Here is a 19,839-nt window from a genome sequence, read left to right as displayed (position 1 = left end):
GGGAAATGATGTATCAGGAGGAAAACAGTTTATCATCTGTCAAATCATCGTCCACAGCTCTCGAACACCTCACTGGAAATCAACAAACACGAATGCACGTTGATTCTCTCTAATCCATTGTCAAATATAAGTACATATGTGTGTGTATATATATATATAGTTATTTGCAGTTTTTTTCAACATGATTCATGATAATCGACGGATATGTAACGTGTGTATAGTAAAACTGTTCAACAATAACGTCCATATTTTTCTGTCTTCCTTTCTTTCACTTTCTCCCCATTTTCTTATTTCCCGTTCGATACTCTGTGAGTAGCATTACTTAGAATTTCAATTATTATCACTTGTGAGATGGAATCTCTCTTAACGAACGATTCAGGTATTCTTTCAAGCGATAGAATGGATGTTCGAGATGCTTGGTAAAAAATTGATAGCCGATGTTCTCGAGTTGCTACAGCGTGGCACTGTAATAAGTGCACGGAGGATAGTAGAAAAGTCGACGGAGCAATATAGTGGCGGTAGTTCGACAGGAAAGCGAGGACTTTGATTGATGTTGACGAAAGTCGTGTTTCCGTCATTGCGTGACACCGTGTAATCGATAATTATTAGAATCAAGACGCGGCTGAAAAACTCGAGAGGTAGCCAGCACGTGTAAATTATTGTATAAGTAGTCGTCAACGTGTCGGCGGTAAAATAATACACGTGAAATCGGTGTCGAATGTTGAGTACATCGCTGAAAGATAATTGCCGAATTACCTTATCAACATCTGAACAATTTCTTTCCTCTTTTCCTTAGAATAAATCAAACGTTTCAAGTATCAAAAATGCGGTGGACTCAACGTTGAAAGTCTTCAACAGTTGGATCATTCTTCGACAATTTTGAGCAGCGTAACGTAGAAGAACGTTCCTCCATTTGGACTACAAACTCATAGACGGCTGTACGAATCGAGAATGTTCATAAACTAATAATTAACGTAAACCAAATCGAATCACTCGACTAATTAGCACGCACCTTATCTACGCACAGACATTCGTTCTTATTAACAACAACCATGAGTGAGAACGTCTCCGCACTTAGCTTAAACAGCTGTGCACACTTTCCCCCAGCTGAAACGTTCATTGCAATAAAAATCTTTAGCTAAAGTATTCGAAACCTCGTCCGTGAACACAAAGATTCTCGTAATGTCTCATAGGACAACCTAAACGACAGGAATGATCTTGGGACAATTCTGTCCACCGTGAAAATCAGCGAACCGTAGGTTTCAACGGTGACAAATTAGAACGGAGAGTAGCGAAGAAATAAATCGTTTAGAATTTGTGCGTTTTCAACAGCCAAACCAAGTTTGCTCGACCCTCTTGTCTCACAACTAATTTTATATAGAGGCCAGTTACGCCCTCTGCGGGAGCTGTCTGCGGCTCCGCTTCGTGCACCCTAATTTCCACCCTCTCCTCTTTCCTCTTCTTCGATTTCCTTCGTTCCGTCACCTGTCGTTGTTCCAGCCTATTTTCTACCTGAGGCTTCCGACCCTCCAGCTGCAACTGCAGTTGCTGGAATTGCTGATTCTCCAATTGTTCCTCGTATCTTCTTTTCTGTATCTCGTGCTGCAACGAGACGTCTACTTCTTCCCTTTGGAACATCAACTCTTGTTGCTGCGACCATTGTGTCTTCAACTCCTCCAGCTGCAGTTGCAACTTCTTCTCCTCGCGAATTCGTCGCTGTTCTTCCTCCTCCTGTTGCTTCAACCATTTCTGCTCTTCTTGGAATTGTTTCTCTTGTTCCAGTTGCTGCTGCAATTTTTCTTCGTCCTTTACAGCGGCTTCTTTTTCTTCCTCTTTCTGAAGCTGCTCTTTTGTTACCTGTTGCTGCAACAATTCCTCTTTGCCTATCTGCTGTTGCGGATCCTTCTGTTCTATTATCATTTTTTCTTCCTGGTGTTGCTCTTTCGGAGACTTCTTCTGCTTCTTCTTCTTCGGTTTGTCCCTCTGTTGCTGCTCTTTTGAATCCTCCTTCTGCTCTTTCCTTTTTAATGTCTCCTTACGCTGAAGGTCCTTCGCATCCTCCTTCTGATCCTTCCTTTTTAATGTTTCCTTACGTAGCATCTCTTTTATATCTTCTCTCTCCTCTTTTTTCTTTAAGGTATCTTTTCGATACATCTCCTTTATGTCTTCTTTCTCCTCCTTTTTCTTTAACGTATCTTTTCGCTGCATCTCCTTTATGTCATACTTCTCTTCTTTTTTCTTTAATGTATCCTTTCGATGCATCTCCCTTATGTCTTCTTTCTCCTCCTTTTTCTTCAACGTATCCTTTCGCTGCATCTCCTTCATGTCTTCCTTCTCCTCTTTCTTCTTTAGTGTATCCTTTCTCTGCATCTCCTTCATGTCATCTTTATCCTCCTTCTTCTTCTTCGTCGTTTCTTTCCTCTGCATCTCCTTCGCATCTTCCCTCTGTTCCTTCTTCTTCATCGTTTCCTTCCTCTGCATCTCTTTCACCTCCTTCTTCTTCAAGCTTTCCTTCCGTTTCCCTTCCTTCACCTCCTCCTTCTTCTTCAACGTTTCCTTCCGCAGTAACTTCTCCAGGTCTTCTTCCCTCTGCTTTTTCGCTTCCTCTGGTTGCTGCTTCTCCTCTTGCCTCTTCGACTCCTCTTCCTGCTGCTGCTGCTGCTTCGCCTCCTCCGACCCCTGTTTCTTCCTCAACTGTTCCTTCTGCCGTCTCTCGAACTCCTCCTGCATCTCCTGTTTCCTCAGCTCCTCCTCCTGCCTATTCGTTTGCTGCTCTTTTCAGCTCCTCTTCCTGTCTCATCTGCTGAAACTGACTCCTTTGCTCGATCAGCCGCTGAAGATCCTCCTCTTCGCCCTGTTGCTTCGGCTGCTGCCATTGCTGGTGCTGCTGCTGCTCCCCCGTTTCCTGCTCAGCTATGCTGTTTTTACCTTCAAGCGGGTGCGAGACCGCATCGTTAATAGGAATTTCCTCGCGTCGAGGCTCGTCCGATACGGCCGCGATCAGTGCGGCCGTGGCCGGAGGTTAGTTGCTACCTGAATGCTGCTTGTCGTCGGACCCCTCGTCGGACGCGGTCAAGCACAGCGACGTGTTGCTGCCGTAAGGCAGATCCTGCAAAGAGGACTGCACCGACAAACTACGGTCCTGGTGCTTCACTTTGGGGGGGGAGAGCTTTTCGGGGTCGACACTGTTTGGGTCTGCCTGCAACAAACTCTCCGGTCAAGTGACTTCCAAAGGTGGAACACTGATGAATGCGATTTAGAGGGGGTGCTTTAGCTCTACCGTGATATACAGGGTGACGCTGAACCACCTGACACGTTCTCAAATGTGGCGTGGATTTGTTTGTAGGTAAAATAACGTAAATTCGGAGGAAACGAGGAAATGATAAACATCTACTAATAAGAAAAGGGGGGAAATTAAATTGAAGGAGAATTTTCACTGTATCAGGAGTGATAACAATGCACAAAATATACTACAGTATTTATACTCTTTTCGTTTTTTAATATTTCAAACGTGGAAGGAGTGTGTTTGTTCCGTTAAGAGGGAGGATACACTTCATAAATAACGTGTTCAACTATTTACATTTCCATTCCATTTTCTCAGTACTAAATAAAAAATTTTCTTTTCCCTTTTCAAACCTCTGATTTGTAAAAAAGTAATAAAAGTGTCAGGAATGGTTTTGCATCGCCCTGTATTTAATGAAAAATTAGGGGCGAATATTAGGAGTGGAAGTGAAGGACCAATTTGTATTACTCAATATTGAAACACGGTTTGTACTAAGCCAACATTGAGAATTTCTGTTTCTACGTGACATATTTAATTGAAAATTAGGGGTGAAGGGTAAATTTTTGCTGTTCAACATCGTCACACTATTTGCAATGGGAGTGAAAGGAGTGACATGTGTGATACAGTAGATTCCATTTATCTGCAGAGATGAGACATTCTTTAGAAAATTGTTAAGATAGTGGAAAAGTGGAAATCAAGAGTGTACTGTTTAAAAAATATGATATTATAATTTGAGGAACTTTTCGTTGCAAATTGTTCATATTTTCGTATTGTTAATAGATAAATGGAGTTCTGCTGCACACTAATTGAATAATTATTTCAGTTGCACAGAGATACTAATTTTGGGAAATATACTAAAGGAACAATTAGTTACAGGTAACTAACATTTCTTAATAGAATGAATATCTTATGTACAAGAGGGAAAGGAATGTTTATCTTAAATATATATAATACACGTGAAGGATCAATCAATGAATGAAACATGATTGTACACTAACACAGTTCAAAATAACAAACAAGACGTTCATATGAATAAAAAAATAAATTTCTGTTTACTTAATATTAAATCAATATTTTTCTACGCTTTCATATAAATAACTCCTTAATTATTTTGAACGGTGAACCGAATGTGAGCACAAAATAGATGTTTCTAAATAATAAATAGAGATAGTGAACGAAAAACAAGACAGTTAATCGATATTGTGTCCAATGGTCCCAGGGGAAAATGTGAATTAATTATTAATACAATTCCAAATGTAAAATTAAATTTCCAAAAGGACTGTGACATTTTATACAGATCAAAGTGATTTTACAATTTGAAAGCATGATCTAAGTAACACCCTCGGACCTTTAGTGTTACACTATGTCGCAGTTATATATATAACAATTAATATTTCAACAAAATTTATCGATTGGAATAATTATTAAATCTGCACATTTTTCATGCTTCGACAAAGAAATAGTAAGACACAAAGGGGTGTATGTATATCGAAAGGGAGCAGAAACAACCATAGATACATGTTCATATTGAAATTCTTTGCGATTATATTCTTCTCTTTCCATTTTGGGATGAACCATCGTATCGCACTGAACAACTGTTCAATTGAACAAAACTACTGTGTTACCTTCGTGGAGAGAGTGTACATTTTACGTTCATATTGTACTAAATTCACAAACTACAATCCTGGAGCTACACTGAAAGTGCTGCTTGTAATTGTGTAATCTCGATCAGGTTCACTCGTAACAACGTCAAAACAAAGATTTATGCGATTTATCACGAATTCGAAATAATCTAAGGCGACTGAAAGACACAATAACTTCGTAGATACGTAAGATCGACAGATTTAGAATAGCGTTCTGGTGAAGAAGAGAGAAAAAAAAAAAGTAGAAAGAAAGACGAAGCTCGATTCTACGAGAGCGAATAAAATAAAAATGAATAATGTTAACGTATAATTCGATCGTTGTGTTAAATACAAGGCGCACCTGATAGGCCAACGCTGTCATTATGGTCTCAGATGGTACCAGACCCAGAGGATTCACTTCTCTCATCAGCACGTTCGCAGGAATTTTATGGAATTGTATGTACTCCAGAAAATTCCCTATCACGTTCTTCAGATCTTGATTCTGATTACCGTCGCAGTATTTCTTGCTCCACATCAAGGCCGCCTAGTAAAAGCAGAGACGATAACGAATTTTAAAAGTTGAATCTGCGACAGGATTTAGAGTAAAAATTGGAAAATTGGATACATCAGGATTTATTTAAATAATGGAAATTTGGATATATCAGAAATTATTGCAAAAATTGTAAAATTGGATATATCTGAATTTATTGCCAAAATTAAATATAATAGGATTTATTGTAAAAATTGGAATGACTATAAATATTGTTTTCTTTTTAAATAGAAAGTTATATGTTCGTAAGGAAATAAAATTAAATGATTAACATATGTAGGTTGATTCAATTGGTCGAAAATATTGCAAATGGAATTCACACATACTTGGAATTTGGTAAATTCGTCAGCTCGTAACTCTTCTCTTGCCAGGATTAAACGAACTACATGTTCAGGGAGTAGGGTGAAAGATCCTAAATTCAACACTTCGTTGCCATGTTCGTCGACAAACTCCAGCACCTTTGAATTCAAGCAGGAAATGATTATTATACTTTTCAATACTTTTATACTACCATTTAAATGTCTTAAATTAATGTTTGTTTGTGTAATATGAAATGTTGAATTTCTAATCATTCCAAAATTGGTCCTTCAAGTGTTGATTATTTGAGTGTTGAATTTTTTCATATTAACTTAAAATTCGTACAATTCTTGACAAGTTACTGTTTGGAAATCTAAGTGTAATCTTTGTTTGAATTTAAAAAATCATTTTCATTTTTCCTTAAAAAATTTGATCACATTCTGACCTAATTGCGATTGAGAATCATAAGAAAATATAATATTCTAACGGATGAAGAGAATAACACCTTAATTTTCATAACAAATTTTAAATTATTACTTCAAATATATCGGCTTGCATGTTACTCTCTTTATAAAATTATTAATAACAATACTAAATTTTCATTTGACGTGAAGAAGAAAGTAAAAGGCATCGACACTTAGAAATAATTGATAACATATCTTTCTGATATTTGAAAAATTATAACGATATAATTTCTCTCTCTCTTAAAATTGATAACATCTTATCTGGCCTTATATTAAGCAATCGAGTCACGTGTATCGAACGATACATGATCGTGTCAAGGAGAAACAACAAAAATACGATGCTATCATCGAACACCATATCGATGAGATTTTTATTCGAAATACTAAGTGCCAAGCCTTCTTTGATATTGAAACAGATAACGTTGATTGTTTCGTGAATCTCGCTTATCACTAACATCTACGAGTGTCAGATTGCGTGAAATGTGTACACACATATCGTTATCAGTATCGATACCGGTAAAATAGTGCGTAATCTCTTGGATTTAGGTAAATTTCTCACGTCAATTTCATTTTCAGGTGTACTCTTCAGTATAAAGTACAAGTATTATTATTTTTGTTATTTCCTTGAACGCGCACTATCTCAGCAGGGAAAAATATAACTTGCGTGTTGTTATGAAGAAGATGAGAAAAATTTTCGAATACAAGTTTGTGCAATTTTACCTTCTGCACCAAGGATTTTGTGCATTTGTACTGAATGTATCGTTCAGCTGACGCTAATAAAGCACACACGGTGTCCACTGTAATACAACATTGCACGAATCCAGTGCAAGCTTTCCTGAGTTGCTCCAATCCGTAAAAATCCGCAGCATTCATTAGTCCTGTGAAGCGACAGGAAGTTTATTAAAATCATTGAAAAACTACAACCGTTAAAGGCTTCACTGGAAATGAACTTAAAAATTTGCAACTTAATCAGACACTATTGGGCAAGTTATCAGAAATAATTTTCAATCGCTTCAAAATTACATAAAGTTGACATTTCCTTGAAGAATATAAATTGAAAACATTGTCACCCCTGCTATAACTATTTAACATTAACAATTCGTTCTTATTATTAGAAATAATTGTTTCAAATTTATAAAATTTCATAAAGAATAGTAAAAATAAGTTTGGATCAAATTTGAATTTAATAAAATATATCTTTTCTTCTTAAAAATGAAAGTACAGGAAGTATTTCAATTAAATTCTTGAAGATCCATAAAATATTAATTAATAGCAACAGTTACCTAATAACGTTCTAGGCTGCAACGTCACGGATCCAGTATGAATGTACTCGATCAGCTGACGAAACACGTCCGGCTCGAATTCTTCGATGGTCACGGTATGATGTTGATTCGGCTGTGATTTACCAGAAACTTCATGTACTCACAGGAACGCGAAATCAATTAAAATCGAAGATTCATGCCAAGTGATCAGCTCGATGCATTTAGTGATGGATACGAAAACATTTTCACACATTGAGTACTCAACATCGGCTCAACGTATCATTCGGAATGTACATTCCTCGAAACATCTAACTTACCAGGAATGCTCGTTGTTACTGACACACTACACACGGTGCACTGTTTACATTTCATTTTAATCTCTTTCAAATTGAATTATCCATCACCAATCGCAAGTAAGCATCGATGAAAACTCACAAATCATTTGAATACCGCGAAAGATTCGCGCGAGTGCAGACTTTCATAGCAAACTACAGTGCGTCTACCACATCATTTTCAATTCCACACGACTATGAATATGCAGAATTTGCAGGAATCGAATTGTGCCGTCATCGAGTAAGGAGAATTATGATCGTGCGAATCTACAGCTATTGCAAATTTCCCGATAAATGTACCGCACACGCGACTGTCTATGTCCACGGTACTCCGGACTGTGTATAGTCAATTCAAAAGTTGCATGCCTGCTGAAAGAGATAGAGACTGTAATGGTGAATGCCACGTTAACATCTACACGGATTTGAATTGCACAGGATGCATCGTGATAGCACTTGTAAGGGTTCACAAATGAGGGTGATGCGGGGAGAAAGTGAACAGAATTCGAGCAACGTAGAGATGAGATTGTGATTGCGCTCTATCGCTTTCGTAGGTAATTTAAACGTGGATAAATAAAAAAAAACGACAATTACATAGATACGGGTGAAGTAAATAAATGAGAGAATATAGAAAATAAATGTCAAAATTACATAAAGTTGACATTTCCTTGAAGAATATAAATTGAAAACATTGTCACCCCTGCTATAACTATTTAACATTAACAATTCGTTCTTATTATTAGAAATAATTGTTTCAAATTTATAAAATTTCATAAAGAATAGTAAAAATAATTTTGAATGAAATTTGAATTTAATAAAATATATCTTTTCTTCTTAACAATGAAAGTACAGGAAGTATTTCAATTAAATTCTTGAAGATCCATAAAATATTAATTAATAGCAACAGTTACCTAATAACGTTCTAGGCTGCAACGTCACGGATCCAGTATGAATGTACTCGATCAGCTGACGAAACACGTCCGGCTCGAATTCTTCGATGGTCACGGTATGATGTTGATTCGGCTGTGATTTACCAGAAACTTCATGTACTCACAGGAACGCGAAATCAATTAAAATCGAAGATTCATGCCAAGTGATCAGCTCGATGCATTTAGTGATGGATACGAAAACATTTTCACACATTGAGTACTCAACATCGGCTCAACGTATCATTCGGAATGTACATTCCTCGAAACATCTAACTTACCAGGAATGCTCGTTGTTACTGACACACTACACACGGTGCACTGTTTACATTTCATTTTAATCTCTTTCAAATTGAATTATCCATCACCAATCGCAAGTAAGCATCGATGAAAACTCACAAATCATTTGAATACCGCGAAAGATTCGCGCGAGTGCAGACTTTCATAGCAAACTACAGTGCGTCTACCACATCATTTTCAATTCCACACGACTATGAATATGCAGAATTTGCAGGAATCGAATTGTGCCGTCATCGAGTAAGGAGAATTATGATCGTGCGAATCTACAGCTATTGCAAATTTCCCGATAAATGTACCGCACACGCGACTGTCTATGTCCACGGTACTCCGGACTGTGTATAGTCAATTCAAAAGTTGCATGCCTGCTGAAAGAGATAGAGACTGTAATGGTGAATGCCACGTTAACATCTACACGGATTTGAATTGCACAGGATGCATCGTGATAGCACTTGTAAGGGTTCACAAATGAGGGTGATGCGGGGAGAAAGTGAACAGAATTCGAGCAACGTAGAGATGAGATTGTGATTGCGCTCTATCGCTTTCGTAGGTAATTTAAACGTGGATAAATAAAAAAAAACGACAATTACATAGATACGGGTGAAGTAAATAAATGGGAGAATATAGAAAATAAATTGTGACGGGAAGGAATCAACCGAATGGCAAGTTACTGAAGATTTAAAAAATTAGGTGCACAGTTAAGTGATCGTTCTATTAAATAACTATAAGAAAGGAAAGGTGACAATTTAATGTGACAATAATGTTATTATTAATGTTGAACGTATGCAATTAAATAACTGCAATTAACGCATTGAAATGAGGATGCATCCTGTTGAATATTAACAAGTTCAGATTACGCACTATTATCGTGAAAGAGCTACTTTTTCACCAACTAAAATGTCAGTAATAACGTAAAGTTACCAAAATTATTTTATTAAAAGGAAATCAGTCTTTTGCATTATAATTCATCTGAAATCTCTTCGACCAGAAAATTTAACAATGTTCGACACGTTCGCTGCCACCGACGCAGCGTATGCGGCCCACAATGTATCACTCAGCGTGCTATCGATTTGCCAGTGGCAGCGAAGGTGTTGAAAAACACAATCACAATTCTTTCTTCGCGATACTAGTACGTCGATTTTTCATGCAATCGTACAGAATAATTCCACCGTGACGAAAATTCACTTGGCATATCTACCACACGAATCACATATCGAAACAGCGTGAGAGAAACAGGCCAATCCGTCTAACTAACAGATTCTCAAAAGTAAAGAAAGTTTCCGAATGAAACATTCGAGGAGACATCGAGATTGAATCAAGGACTCATCGTTATCCTCGATCCTTCTCGTTCTTCGTATACTTGAGAGTTAAAGGGGGAACAGAGGAAGTAGTAGGCGTTTTACGAGCAAAGAATGAAAAATTAAGGGGGGCGAGTGGGGCAGAGAAGGAAATCGACGAGTGAAAGACTTTCGAATGCAATTATCGTACAGAGAATTGACGTTCATAATACCTCTTGTATGGGGGCCAACTGCTGCGCGAACCCCGAACGCTACACGGCACACAACAAACGCACACTTACTATTTCTATCATTTTAACGACGACGTGTTCGAGCACTGGACAATGTATTTATTATTGGAAAGTGTACGCCTAATGAAATTTTCTACTGCAACGTGTTTCAACCGAAGCCCATGTTCAGCTAAAATTCATTATACAACAGTTTTGTTAAATTGAGAAATCGCAGGGGGAAGTTATGTAATAGTTTGCTGTGAAAAATCAGGTTCACTGAAAGTATAATTAAAAGTATTTTTAGTCATTTTTAGAGATACTATTAGTGCTGCTTTATAGAAAGAATATCTAGTGAATGTCAAAAATATAATCATTTGCAAGGTATTGTTTAAAGAAATTAACTTTTTCAGAAATTGTTCGCACAGCTGAATTCCTTGTTTAAAAATAATCAATTTCTGTATTTGGACCATTCTTCTAAACCTAATAGTTCTCGAGATATGCAATGAAATGTGCTCCTTGTTCTCAACATTGAGAGATGTTTTTCAACACTTCAACGTGGATTTCAGCATGTAGAAAAAAATACGTGTCAAATATTTTTTTGAGCGCTACATCATACGTAAATTTCATAAAAATCGGTGACTTTTATGTGCTATAAAATATGCTGTGTTCTCAACTTTGAGGAATGTTTTTCAACACTTCAACATGGATTTCAACGTGTAAAGAAAAATACGTGCCAAATATTTTTGTGAGGACTAAATCATACATAAATTTCACAAAAATCGATTTACTTTTGAGGACTACACTTTGTTAATGAATTTTTATTGAAAAACAGATTTCTGGTTATTAAATTTACAGAATATTTTGCCCTTCGTGTTTACCCTTCAATAATTACATTTTGATAGCAGAAACTACTTAAGTCATTCGCAGCAGAAACTGCTTAAATTATTTTCCCCCAAAACTGTTATTAGCGACTTTCAACTGAACATGGTCGACATTAACGTGGATGCCTGAAAATATTATTATCGTTATTATTGCACGAAATAAAAATAACTCTCCAAAGATGTTCCATTTTACTTCCAACAATATTCAATAATAATATCAAAAGGAACGCTCGATGAAAGGAGCTGTAATAGAATTTCGAGCTTTTAGTATCGTACTTGTACCAATTAACATTGACATGGTAATACTCTTAAGTTGAAAGCCTCGAAATTGAATGTTTCCACTTATCGATCAGCGATTTAACATTTGCAAAATTGAACGAACGTGTACGCGCGTATTCTTTGTAGGCGTGATCGTTTTGTATAACATATTGCAAATGTCACAAGTGTACACTACCCACATTTTAATCCCTTCAACTTTAATAACAAATATCTCTGACATTTCCATTTTCTCGTGTTGCAAATCGACAGTGTCACTCTCTCAAAATTAACAAGAACGAGTTACGAACAAGCGATCTATCAGCAACGGTTACAATTACCTGTTGCGTCGCGTTTTGCAGGTTCAACAGCGGTTCGGAGCTTCTCTTCAGAAACAGCCGGATCTTGTTCTCTCGAGGTGGCGGTTCCTTTTTACGTTGCGGACTTGGTGCTTGGTAAAACAGCTTCTGAAACACTCTGAGCAAAGGAAATCACGTTGTTTCAGCTGTTTCACTTTCTTGGAAATTGTTGACAAAAAAGATATTATTAAAAAGAAGAGATATCATGTTTAATATTCTTCTATGGACTTTTGACACACATTTAAATACATACAAATGATTTTCAGGTGAATGGTTTATTGATATTTAGAAAAATAAATTTTTTTTTAATTTTGAGCTTCTTTTTTCTGAATTAGAATATCGTGTTTTATTGTTTCGAGCATTGGGAACATTGAATGTGATTTCTGAATGTATGAGGTGTTCTACTGAACTTTATCTATTGAAATAATTCTGCTGTATTTAAAATTTTATAGGAATAGGTTTATTCTATTGTGAAAGGGTTAAAGTGATACAAGAATGTTCGATTCATTTTTTCCTATGGAATTTTATATTTTCGAGGGCCACTTTAACCCTTTCGTGACTGCATTGATTTTTTAACGAATTTCTTATTTATATACCGATCACAGTGTCTATAGTAGATACTAAATCTAGAGCAAGTTTTCTTCGAGCACTCAAATGGGACATGTGTGTTGCACTGGTCACGAAAGGGTTAGAGACAAATGCAATGACCTATACGAAGCATTTTTATGAAATTTTAAGCACAGCAGAAATATTTCAGGTGACAGAATTAGGTGAAACACTCTGTACAGAAGAATAAATCATATACTGTTAGACACTAAATCAAAAAATGCTTGTCTTTACTTTACAGAGGAGAAGAACATAAAAATTACCTCCTTACATACAGTATAAATAAATAAAAGATTTTTGTACTAAATTAAGTAATTTATTTCATATAAAACAAAAGCTCTAAATTCAGTTTCTGAAAGGCAATACATATTGACTTGAAATTAGTGTCTTTTACCAGTAAACCGACGAAATTTTCAGTAGGGCAATAAAATTGTGATACTTTCAGTTCGTTTCTAGGAGAGAATAATTTTTTAAATTAAGTAATTTAATCTAGATTTATTTCATGAAAAACGAAAGCTTCAAATTCAATTTCTGAAAGATAGTAGGTACACATTCACTTGAAATTAGTGTCTTTTACCAGTAAACCGACGAAATTTTCAGTAGAACGATAAATTTGTGATACTTCAAGTTTGTTTCTAGGAGAAAATTACTTTTTATTATTTTATTTTTAGAGATATTAATATTACTTGAGATACCAACCTACTTCTGGCCGCTAAAACAGCCTTCACAGCGCATATAGGCTCTTTGGTGCTACCGACGAGGAAGGTCACGTCGCATAGTTCCGGCATACTAGCCAGAAACTTCATGTCTTCGGCCAAGCCGGTCTTATTCTCGAAAATCGAATAATCCGGCTCTTCGGCCACCTCCGACCCTGAAGCCTCCGGCATCGAGCTCGTATTTTCCTGGGAAATCATTCACATGTAACACCTGTCTCTAGGAAAAATACAGTTCCGCTTTTCTATTCTCAGATTCACCTTTGCTGCTTGATAAAACGATATAGAGACACGGAATCGTAAAATAGCAAAAAATTCTCTGCTGTTACAGGAAATTAGAAATAACGGCGGTATTTTCCAAACGAAAATTTCATTTCGTCTGGAAAAATTTCTAACTTCTACCATTTTCGAGGTATAATTCGGTCCACTTGCGTGGGCCACTCTGAATGTGAAAACCTGTCAGATAGTTTGCCGAACTTTGAATTTGATAAACAAGCCTCAAATCGTAGAGCTATTTTAAAAATAAACATACACTATTTTCGTTACTGTATCAAGAATACTTTACAATTGAAAAAAGTAATCAGTAATTATCCTAAAAACTCGGGTATCACTTATCTGCATAAATTGCACGAAAGCGAACACACGATCCTGAAGTGAATTTATTCAACTTAAAATAAACCTTAAAATTACAAATTTTATTAGTAAATTAACAGAAACTTTTTATCCATAGTAAATTACATATCTGAACTTTTTTGCTTATGAGATTACGCTTCAATTTCCACTGTTTACAACCGTAACGCTTCAGCAAAGCGAGAATAGTTTTCGCTTATTAATTTTCACTTCTTCATTAATTTCACTTATTTCTCATACATTCGTTCAACTTCGTTTATTTTTGAAAATCGGTAACAGTAACAATTTACTTCAAGTTTGATTAAACACCTATCAAACTACTCATATAATAGGAGCACCAGTATTATTAGTACGGCATGATAAAAATAACATTCACCGTATTTCTAACATCTGCGAGCATTGACGAGGAACGAAAATATCGTGACCCTTTTCAAAGGCGTAATTAGGTGAATTTGTGATAAATCTGGGATAGCAACAACACACTGTATATCGTACACATTAATGTTTCGCATACAGCAAACGAATAACTGGAAAATCATTTCGTGCGTAAACACTTGTTTGTTTTCGAATAATTAGCCTTAATTTAATTTACCACTTTTATTCTGCAATTTATTCCTATGCAATCAAATTCTAAGAACAGATAAATACTTATCCAGGAAGTTATTTAAACATCAGCGGAATATTCATTTAAGCTCAAGTATAATTATTACATCGAAACATTTAACATCAAATTAAAAACATCCTGGTCAATCTTCCATAAAGAATCATTCCATTTATTTCCACTCTGCTGGCTAAAAGTTCAGAGATATTTGCATAATTCATGAAAATCAATATCGAATTTACTTACTATTTTTATTGGTTTAAAATAAATGCTACACATATTAATAACAACTTGTTTTATTTTCTATGCAGTGCATTTTAGCACTGGAAAGTTTTTTAATTTATTCCAATTTTTTAATTCCTATATTTCTTAGGAATGGTTTCAAACTAATACGTACACTTATTTCTCTGTTTAATTAGAGGTAGATATTAATTTATTTAAATTTTTGGTACTAAATTAGAAAAATGATTTTCTGTCAATTTTTACCAAGGAACTGTAATTACCAAGAAGAACTATAAAAGAAGGAGACTATTAAACAAAGGCTACTCGGCGAAAAGCGGGAGTTCCCGCATGAATGGCCCTAATGCGTCCAACGAGGCGAGCACGTTAAGAGTTGATGAAGAAAAAGCGACGCGAGAGCACGCTTTAATGGACGAAATGCACTTTCCTTTATCCGATAGGGAAATCTGCAAGTCTATCGATAAATCACCCCCTGACGAAAGACTTAACTACCCCTCCGTGTAACGAGACCTGTTATCTACGATGTAGTTAACCTACTTGCAGCAGGAGACCCCTTTAATCCTCGTCCCTGGCTGGCGATAAACTTTCATTTACGTTCGACCTTTAAGCAGCGCGAATAATTTACGCAACATCGTTGCACGATTCGATATGAGGACTCTGTGAATTCGGTTGAAATTCGAAAAAGAAGGGATCGAACGCAGTTTTGCAAAAAAATCATAATTTGCGTATTTTACACATGTAAAATGATTCTGATTTGAGTTGTGTAATTTAATAGCTACTCAACTTGAACTGGAGTTAATTTAATTCCACTGGTTATTTATATTTTTTCGGATATTTGATTATAATTAGAGCATTGAAAATAATCGAATTTTGTAAGCTAGGTAAAGTTGTTTAATTAATTAAGCATTTTTTAAATAAAAGGTGCATCGTGTGAGTAGGCTTTAAATGTTTGAATAATAATAGCATTTAGAGGGATTATAGTGACTTTTATTTGAAAGGGTATTTTATCTAAAAAAAAAAGAATGTGAACTGTATTAGAGTTTATGTGAAACCTTTTCAATAACGTTATTTATACCAATGTTTCGTGTGAAACACTAAACTCCGGTATAAATATATCAATAATTAAGAATTTGTGTAAGAATTGTAATTTCGCATTTTCATCAATTTCATATGTCTAACACAGAAACGTTTATTTATAAATTTACAATGTTCGACCAATTGACAGTTTCAATTCTACACGAATAATCTTTCAACTATTTCTCTTCAACACCCTGTACGCGTTGAACAAACACAAAAGGCACAGTCCAACATCCTCCTCGAATATTAATAAACCTAAGTCGTATCAAAGCATTTACTCATAAAGCAACACAAAAAAAAAACTTGCACAAAAACAAAAATGAAATTTCCTCTCTCCTTCATCCACCGGGAAGAATCATCCGCGTCTCATTACCACCCAAGAAGCCGCGCGTAAATTGCATAATCTACCCCCGCGACAACAATCAACCATCTCAGGCCAGCGTTGAAGCAGAAGCACCAAAAGCGGTGCCCCGGTTGCGAAGGCAGCTTTTAAATTACCTGTTGCTCGAGTCCCGGAGCCCCCTCGCTCGCCGGCCCGCTTTTGCCCCGAAAAAACACTTTTACCTCACTTTCTCGGTTCCACGATCACGCATAATCCACCGTACACTCGCGACGACGATATTTTTCCCCCTGTCAACAACGTTTCACCTTCCGAACATCTCTCTCCACGCCGACAAACCCGAACGAGAAGAAAAAAGGCAAAAGCCCCGTTACTATGATAACCCGAAATGAACTATTCCAACCACGCCACCCGTTTGCGCCTGCAGACAACCTTGCACCGTACACGAGAGCCGCGAAATCGAGCAACCGTCGCGACAGACACGCCTGTACTGCGTGAGAAAACCCCCTCGGTCTCTCGATATCTCCCGTACGACACGTCTTCAATAGACACAAGTGGCTCGACGAGTGCACGCCTCGAGCCTTCCTCTGCACACGAGGGGGGTGTTCGAACAGGTCGGTTTCGTGAATGGAACTCGCGCAGCACAGAACGTGAAAACGCCGCTCGCACTCGGCCAAAGCCACTCGACTGCGCCGAGCCTACACTCCCTCAGGCCAGGCCAGGCCTTCATTGCGCACTCGCACACGCTCGCCGGGGGTGAAACACGGCCGCTGGTGCGCCTGTGCGACCTGCAGGTCCTCCGAAGGACCTCTCCCTTTTCTTCTCCTCTTTTTTTTCTTCTTCTCTCGCCTCTCTCTCTCTCTCTCTCTCTCTCTCTGTACGTTTCACCGTCCCTTTCGACGGATTTTTAAATGTCACCCGGTTACCGGTGTCCTGAGATCACTGATTGCGCCACTGATTGCAGGGTTAATTGCGTTTACAACGGTGAAGGTTGCACGTTGAATATTCGAGGTGTTCCCTCTTCGGCCTCGAAGGGAAATTGTTTCCTTCGAGGAAATTTCTATAGAGATTTCTCCTTTTTCTGGGGGATTTTGTTTTTACCTCGAAGAATGCTTTTCAGGGGATGTTCAAGATCGTGATTTTTTTGGTAATTAGATAGCAGTATTTTCAATTTCGGAATGTAGGTAACACTTTTTTCTTTTCCTTAGTTGCTTTTGGTAGAACGTTTCTCGATACAGCGTAGGATAATGACGATGCTGATTTTGGCCGGCTGCCACTGTTTCACTCTCGATTTTTCACGCTGGCTTACAACGCGAGCAACGAAAGTGAAGGTAACGTGAACTCCAGCGTGACGAATCCGGGTCAAGCTCAAAATCTGGCTCTGTGGACCACAACCATTCATGTCTGTGGAGGAGTGTTCGTCTCCCTCTGGCTCCTCCCGTCCTTCTCCACTAATCAATAACGCTCGACCCCGCAACAAGTAGGCATCCCGGCTGAAAGATGGGGAAAAAAGGGCAAGTACTGGTGGTTTTTTCAGTGTCTAAAAATGCTCGTTGCATAGAGGCTTTTGTGAAACATTTTTATCGGTGTCTCGAAAAATCCATTTACCCCAACAACCACCGTTTTATTCTTTTAGAAAATTATTTCTACACGATACTCATAAAATCTCAAATATCTCAAACTATACAAAATTTCATTAATCTCTATTATACTCCAAAGTTGATTTTTTTAAATATTTTTTAACACGCCATATTTTACATATAATTTTGTTACACCTACTAATTATTGTGCAGTTAATTTTTTTCAAATTAGGGTAATAAATTTCCTTGGTGAACGACATTCACCTTCAATTTTTCCCATTGCAAAATTGAGCAATTTCTAGACTGGTGTGCAAGTTGTTGCAAAACGAGTGCAGCGTCTCTGTCGGCTCCTCTCGGTAAGGGACGTCGCCGCGTCGCGACGCTGACGACGCCTGCGCGAAAATAACGAACGATTTCATTTTGGTTTCCGTGGCAGCCCTCGATAATTGGTAAACGGCTCGATAGACACACGCAATCCTTCGTAATTGTGAAATTGCTCGCATCGAAAACTATTTCCTCTCTTCGAAAACTTCAACCAGCAACGATTCACGTTTTCTTCCCATTTTTATCAAACCTTATCGATCGCCGTAGGACAATGAATAGAATACACACACGGGACAAGATGAATTCGACGAATTTGCATATAAAGGGAGCATGATTAAATCGTGATCGATCGACTATCGTTTCGCGATGTTTACCGATTTGTTAATAATTAATAAGCCAGGACGACGCAGCGGCCGTCGTTCAAGTGGAAACGGAAATTTATGGTCAGACCGAAATAGTTCAAGGTTGATCCGTAACTGTGTCATGACCGAGTTTCATGGTGAACTCTCGATTCAATATCATGTGCAATTACGCGGCTCTGTCGCGTCAAAGGAATTCATAGTGCCGTAACAACGAATGCAACGAGGAACAAAGGAAAGAGAGAAAGAAGATAAGAGGCTTGAGGGATTGCTCGAAAGACGTCCAACTACGGAACAGAGGAGAAATAATTCTTCAAGGCTGCAAACAATCAGAGGACAATATTTTTCTAGAGAAAATCGTTGTTCAAACGTGGAATCGTAAGGTCGTACAAGTAATATTAAATTCGGTGCAATAAAAATGTCATCAATTGAAATTACACAATTTATCGTTTCCTTCGTCCCTTCTCCTTTATTGTTCCTTATAAATTTTACCAATATCAATCAAGTTTCTTCTCAATTTTCGTCTCTCTGTCTCGTTTAGAACAGCGCAACTCGAACCGTCGTGTTCTCTCAATTATCCGGTTCACGAGAAAATGATGACAATTTTATTCGAAAATTGAAACTCGCCGTACAACTTCTCCCCAGATCCCAACACCTTGCAAATGATTAACAACAGTTTTAAAAGACTTTTAATGTAGACATAACAAAACTTGTAATTACAATATGCAATCTTCTCTCGCGTCGAATTGCAATCAATGAAGTTTTCAAAACAGAAAGTTCGATCGAAAGTCGTGTTCCGAACATCCGCACACGTTCGTGATTATTTTCGCAACAATGAAACATCCCCGCAGACTCAACAAACAGAATTCCTTCCTCGTCTCTCCTTCCCGATGTGAAGATTTCTCTATTTCTCTTCTATTTGATCGTGGTCAACGATAGACGATACACATATTCTTATTTCTTTCTTCTTTCATCGTTAACTTTACTTTCAAACATTTCTCCGGTGAATCTGGTATTCTCGAGTCCCACCACTTCTCTATCAACCCAACAGGAGAAAAACCAAAAAAAAAAAAAAAAAAAAAAAAAAAGGATGAACAAGTGAACAGTCGAGAATAATGATCGATCCTCAACGGAAGTAACATAAAACAACATCGATTTATTCAACACAAATACTTGCACGTTACGATAGAGGTTTCGGTAGTAATGATAATAATAATGATAATAATATTCATATATGTATATATACAGGAAATAAGGCACGTTTCGATATTACATTAATTAACGTGCGACCATGTCGTCGCTCGGCTGTCCAATATTACATCTCTCGTCGTTTCTTC

At 37.2% G+C, this 19,839-nt stretch overlaps 2 protein-coding genes across 3 annotated transcripts; both read right to left on the bottom strand.

Moving 5' to 3' along the window:
* Window positions 1–1,308: 1,308 nt before the first annotated feature.
* On the bottom strand, window positions 1,309–2,439 carry LOC108571041 (trichohyalin-like). Its single transcript, XM_017933011.1, has one exon. It carries the CDS (start codon window positions 2,425–2,427, stop codon window positions 1,309–1,311), a length of 1,119 nt encoding a protein of 372 aa, XP_017788500.1. The 5' UTR covers window positions 2,428–2,439.
* A 406-nt stretch (window positions 2,440–2,845) lies between these two features.
* On the bottom strand, window positions 2,846–13,534 carry LOC108571042 (serine-enriched protein). 2 transcript variants are annotated; one of them, XM_017933013.1, is made up of 8 exons: window positions 13,338–13,534; window positions 12,015–12,150; window positions 10,541–10,579; window positions 8,719–8,830; window positions 6,937–7,094; window positions 5,782–5,913; window positions 5,267–5,449; window positions 2,846–3,199 (listed from the first exon to the last, which is right to left on the bottom strand). In XM_017933013.1, the coding sequence occupies exons 1-8, from the start codon at window positions 13,523–13,525 to the stop codon at window positions 3,023–3,025; spliced, it is 1,125 nt and encodes a 374-aa protein (XP_017788502.1). In that variant the 5' UTR covers window positions 13,526–13,534; the 3' UTR covers window positions 2,846–3,022. The 2 variants fall into 2 exon arrangements, with proteins under 2 accessions (XP_017788502.1, XP_017788501.1); XM_017933012.1 differs by lacking the exon at window positions 10,541–10,579 and having other exon boundaries at window positions 13,338–13,525.
* Between the last annotated feature and the right edge of the window lie 6,305 nt (window positions 13,535–19,839).

The sequence above is a fragment of the Habropoda laboriosa genome, unplaced genomic scaffold (assembly GCF_001263275.1).
Source record: "Habropoda laboriosa isolate 0110345459 unplaced genomic scaffold, ASM126327v1 scaffold96, whole genome shotgun sequence".
NCBI lineage: Eukaryota > Metazoa > Arthropoda > Insecta > Hymenoptera > Apidae > Habropoda > Habropoda laboriosa.
This window is presented reverse-complemented; position numbering and strand designations above follow the sequence as displayed.